Source organism: Sinocyclocheilus grahami, unplaced genomic scaffold (assembly GCF_001515645.1).
Source record: "Sinocyclocheilus grahami isolate Dianchi unplaced genomic scaffold, SAMN03320097.WGS_v1.1 scaffold664.1, whole genome shotgun sequence".
Taxonomy (NCBI): Eukaryota; Metazoa; Chordata; class Actinopteri; order Cypriniformes; family Cyprinidae; genus Sinocyclocheilus; species Sinocyclocheilus grahami.
Genome location: NW_015505843.1, coordinates 227,483 through 232,631, shown reverse-complemented (window position 1 = coordinate 232,631; position 5,149 = coordinate 227,483). Strand labels below are relative to the sequence as shown.

The following is a 5,149-nucleotide window of genomic DNA, read 5'->3' as shown; positions in this document are numbered from 1 at the left end:
TCACGATTATTTGATGTCTAGAGAGCACACACACACACACACACAGAATTTCTTTTATATATATATATATATTATATATATATATATATATATATATATATATATATATATATATATATATATACATGCAGTCCCAGGGAATCGAACCCATGGCTTTGCTATCACTCCATATGCTACTGTTTGAGATAAAAGAACACTGATAAATCTCCTTTGAAAAGTGATACATTTCACATATCTTTTGCCATCAAATGTTGTATCCAGTCAAACTCCGTTGCAAATTAATTTAATGGAAGTGGACATACCCTCATGCTCGAAAACCAAGAACAAAGTTGAGCAAAGTAAAAGCAAATATGACCCAGACTGCTAGTTGATGTTCACATTGGTCACCCATTTTGTGTGGGTCACCTTTCAATGTCCAATGTAAAATCTGGGTCCTGAACCCAAACCATTTGAGAATCACAGCTTTAAATAACCTTTAAAGAAACCTCTGATCTGAATAAGTGTTACTTGAAAAACTTGTAAAATCTCTCCCTCACAAAAAACTTAAAACTCAAAAACCCTATAGTGAAAAAAATGCATGAACCTGCTGCAAAGAACCATTGAAAAACCTTAATTTTAAGAATTTAACACAATAACGACTCATTTCTGCAGTCTTTTAATTCTTCAATGTTATTTAAGTGTTTATTTATATACCATTATAGTATTTATTAATATTTTTATTTAGCTTCATTACGGTTAAAATTTTTTCAAATTTTAGTACTTCAGCTTCAACTTATTTCATTTAGTTGGCAAGGCAGCATTTAAAATTCAAATTTAAACTTTTTGTTTTAGTTTTTCAGTTAATATTTATATTTTATTTTATTTCAGCTTTTTTTTTTCATTTACTGAAAATGATTTGTAATAGTTTTAGTTAACGATAACAACACGGTAATGCTTCAGATACAAAATCACACATCACAGACACTTTTTCAGATAAAATTCCAAAAATCCCCCACCACCTCATCTCCAGAATACAGAAGCACACCATCCATCATTCATTATCTCTCCGATACCCATGCAGGATCCGACATGAGGCCCCGTGGTGTCAGTCATAGTCACAGTTAGAGATCTGCCCTTATCTGTTGTTTATACAGCGATGTCGGAGCTGACAGAGACACGCACACGGTCATCCAGCCTGTAAGCATTCACCCCCTGGACTCCACACACTTCCTCTAATTAAAGCCCAGTCGACGGCGTCCATCTTGGGCAGAGAGGACAGGGTGATGGGGTAATGTGTGGAGCCTCAGGTGAAGAAGGCAGAGGGGTGAGTACCGGAGGAAATGAAAAGAGAAAGAAGAAAGAAGAAAGAATGAGACCTCTCTATGCTGAGGAGCATCACCTTTCCCAGGAGGAAGCTGTCAAACAAACTCCACATCATAGCAGGAGAGCAAGTTCATGGCCTGATGAAATGGAAACCACTATGTTGCTTTGTGTGTATGTGTGTGCAGACCCACCGTGTCCAATTTATGTCCAAAAAAAAAGAGTGTACATTTAAAAGAATAAGTGAATTTTATATTAGTTAAGATACTTTATTTATTACCTGATTTAATGCAATAACTACAATGAAAAGTTATCATATTTACAAATCAATTATAGAATCATAGCAGAATTGCTCAGCTAACTGTTGCTGATCATAATAATTTGTAATTTGCATTCTGACTAAAGTGTTGCATTTTATGATTTAATAATCACTAAAGATTTTAATCAAGTATAGAAATCAAATGCTGCATAAATTCTACTCATTTAAGCCAGTATTTTGACTACTTCTCATAACTACACTTCCCATAATTCTCTGTTGCAACATGTGAATTATAAAATACATTTGAAAATGGTCACACTCTTCATACTTCATTCAACCTAAACCTTATATCAGTAAGTTGCCAAGGCATCAACTCTAGTTTTCTTTAAGTTTTTTACGTTTACGTTTATCATCTGACATTCGTTCATTTATTCATTCATTCATTTGTGTTGCTTTGTGTCCAAAAATATGTTGCTCGTCCAAAAATCGCTGCATACTTTATTTTGTATTATCACTAAAAAGCTTTGTAAGTAAAAAAAGTCCAAATTAAAAAAAAAAAAAAACTTTTGAAAACGTTTTATTTATTCCACTGCACTGCGTCTTGGATTTTTAAACACAAAAACGCTTTCTGTATGAATGACCCCTTCCATCCTGTAATGAATGTTGGCTAGCAATGTCCCAAGAGAAGAAAGCAACTCATGTTCACCTTAAATCCATGTCGCCTGCTTACTCTCTCTCATGACAGCAGGGCAGATGGTTATGCCACATATAAATTTATCAGTAAACACAGACTGACTAGTTACTTTTGTATTTGAGGAGTGCTAATGGTATTCGATCACATCATCCTCACTGTGATTTAAATAATTTGGATATGTTATTTTCCACAGCCACCTGTTATAACAGCTCTAAATATGTCATAATGAATTTTCATATTACCACATTCATTCATTTATGTGTGCGTCTCTGTCCATTATGACATATTCCTATTACCACATTGCATGTACAATGAGGCATTGGCCAATACTCACACACCGCACTGCATAGAGGAGCCCGAGTTTCTTGGAGACAAATCTTGGCTGTAATTGAGCACTCATGTTAGACTGGCTGTAAAAAGAAAAAATTCCAATGCTCAAGCAATTTATTTACACTCCGAACAGAAGAATAGAGCTCTGTGTTCATTATGTATGTACTGCTAGGGGAAGTGGGAAAGAAAAAGAGCGAAGACTTGGACCTGGCAGCCCTTAAGCTGCTTGTTAGATGCTGCCACTCATTAAATATAGATGCTGTTTCTTATTTTGGGTGGGTTATTATTATTAAATGTTAGGGTTAAATCCATGAGGAAACCTTTAAATAACTTTGTTTATTTACATCTATACACAAATTAAGTTGCCATTTTCTTGATTTCCTTGGCATTCTCTTGATTTTTTGCTGTCTTGTTCTGAAGTGACGTGACATGTGGCCAACTAGGAATTAGTGCTCTGCATTTAACCCATCCAAAGTGCACACGCACACAGCAGTGAACACACACCCGGAGCAGTGGGCAGCCATTTTTGCTGCGGCGCCCGGGGAGCAGTTGGGGGTTCGGTGCCTTGCTCAAGGGCACCTCAGTCATGGTATTGAAGGTACCCCCACCTACAACCATTTGGGTTACGAGTCCGACTCTCTAACCATTAGGCCACAACTTCCCCTCTGCTAACATGCATCGATATTTGCTTTGAGCAAAACATTTGCTTTTTGTGCATATTTTTAGAACAAGCTTTACTCGGATAAAGTAGAGAAAGTGTCTTTTATTCTTTCGATTTTTCTTTCCCTTTTCTGCAGGTTCGTACCAGGTGAAGCAGGGAACCTGTGAGGTGGTGGCTGTCCACCGGTGCTGCAATAAGAACAAGATAGAGGAACGTTCACAGACCGTCAAGTGCTCCTGTTTCCCTGGTCAGGTGGCCGGTACGACACGAGCACAGCCTTCTTGTGTGGAGGGTAAGTGCTTTTCATGAGTTGATGTTTACCCTTTATTGTTAAAAACTGTTTTTTTTGCAATAAATGTAAATAATAAATATTAAAATTATAAGAAATATACAAAAGCAATATGAATAAAGTACAAGGTGCTGAAATATTCAACCCAGGCTCATTGGAAATACGTGACTCTGCCTACATTTCTGCAAAACTACAAAAACCTATACCTATACATACATTTCAATGCAGTTTCCAGGTGAAATTAACACTAGAGGCAGTAAAACGTATTACGATTACAGGGGCGGATTATCGATGAATGAAAGCACATTTTTGAGCAGTTCCTTGCGAAATACTATGGTATGACCTCAAAACATGTTTACTATAGTGCATAATATGTACATATCTACATATAGACGTCTGAATCACATAATCTGCTCCATATGTATGTCTTTTCTAAGCTTGCTCAGTGGCTCACCTGGTACAGGATTGCGATGCGAATTGCTCGAAGTCCCATGAAATGTGAATTGCAACATTCCACAAAAGAGCTCAAAGCCTTGAATACGGAAGCTAAAATGACATGGTTGCTTCAGCATGTGTTTTTAATCTCGTTTGCCTATGTTATTTCTATCAGTTAGGATTAGGGTAGGGTTTAGTGTAGGTGGTATTCATTTCAAATGCGATAGATGTGATAGAACTAAATAAATAAAATAATAATAAAAAAAAAAAATGTCACGTTTATCAGTTTCGTAGAAAATTAAACATGCTATTTAGTGCCAGACATTTCACTTTAAAACTTGCAATGCTAAATAATTTTGCAACCATTTTGTATCCACAGGCATGAATTTTTATAACACTGTGTTGTTTAACAAACCCGCCTCTGCAATGGAGAAAAAAAAAATAATATAGCTTATAGCACCTTTTGTGGACATGACCTCTGAAAAGTACAGTGAAATGTACTCAGTGCAATGCATTTCAGGTCTTGCAGAAATATAGGCAAAGTGTTACAGAGCTGACGAGACGTGAGACGTGCGGATCCATGTATGAATAGCTGAGACGTGGCGAGACTCTAGAAGGTCAGCTGAGACGTGATGTGGCCCCGGACGAACAGCTGGGACTTGACCTGGCTCATGATCATGAATTGTAATTTGACTAGACTCATGCAAAGGAACTGTGGCTTGACTAGACTCATGCAAAGGAACTGTGGCTTGACTAGACTCAGGAAGAACAACTGTGGCTTGACTAGACTCAGGAAGAACAACTGTGGCTTGACTAGACTCAGGAAGAACAACTGTGGCTTGACTAGACTCAGGAAGAACAACTGTGGCTTGACTAGACTCAGGAAGAACAACTGTGGCTAGACTAGATGCGGTTGTGTCCGCCATCTTGTGATCAGGCACCGCAGCTGCCGCCATTTTGTGAGCTTGCTCTAGTTCAGCCATCACCTTAGTCACAGACATGGTGTCGCTTCCTTCCTCCGCGACACCCACCGTGAACGCTGAACCAGTAGTCAGCAAGGCATAGTCAATAAAGTCCTTTAAGCTATAGTTGCATTCACTCCTTGGCATACGAGATTTCGTGGGTTCATTGAGTCCAAAACGAAACAAGTCCTTAAACAAAATCTCATCATATATTGGTACC

At 37.7% G+C, this 5,149-nt stretch overlaps 1 protein-coding gene across 1 annotated transcript in view; it reads left to right on the top strand.

Moving 5' to 3' along the window:
• The window catches only part of LOC107558879 (protein FAM19A4-like), a 33,291-nt gene that overhangs the window by 9,314 nt on the left and 18,828 nt on the right, over positions 1-5,149 (top strand). Inside the window, exon 3 of the mRNA XM_016242572.1 lies at positions 3,380-3,535. Coding sequence (XP_016098058.1) covers positions 3,380-3,535 — 156 coding nt within the window. The remainder of the gene's footprint in view (positions 1-3,379; positions 3,536-5,149) is intronic.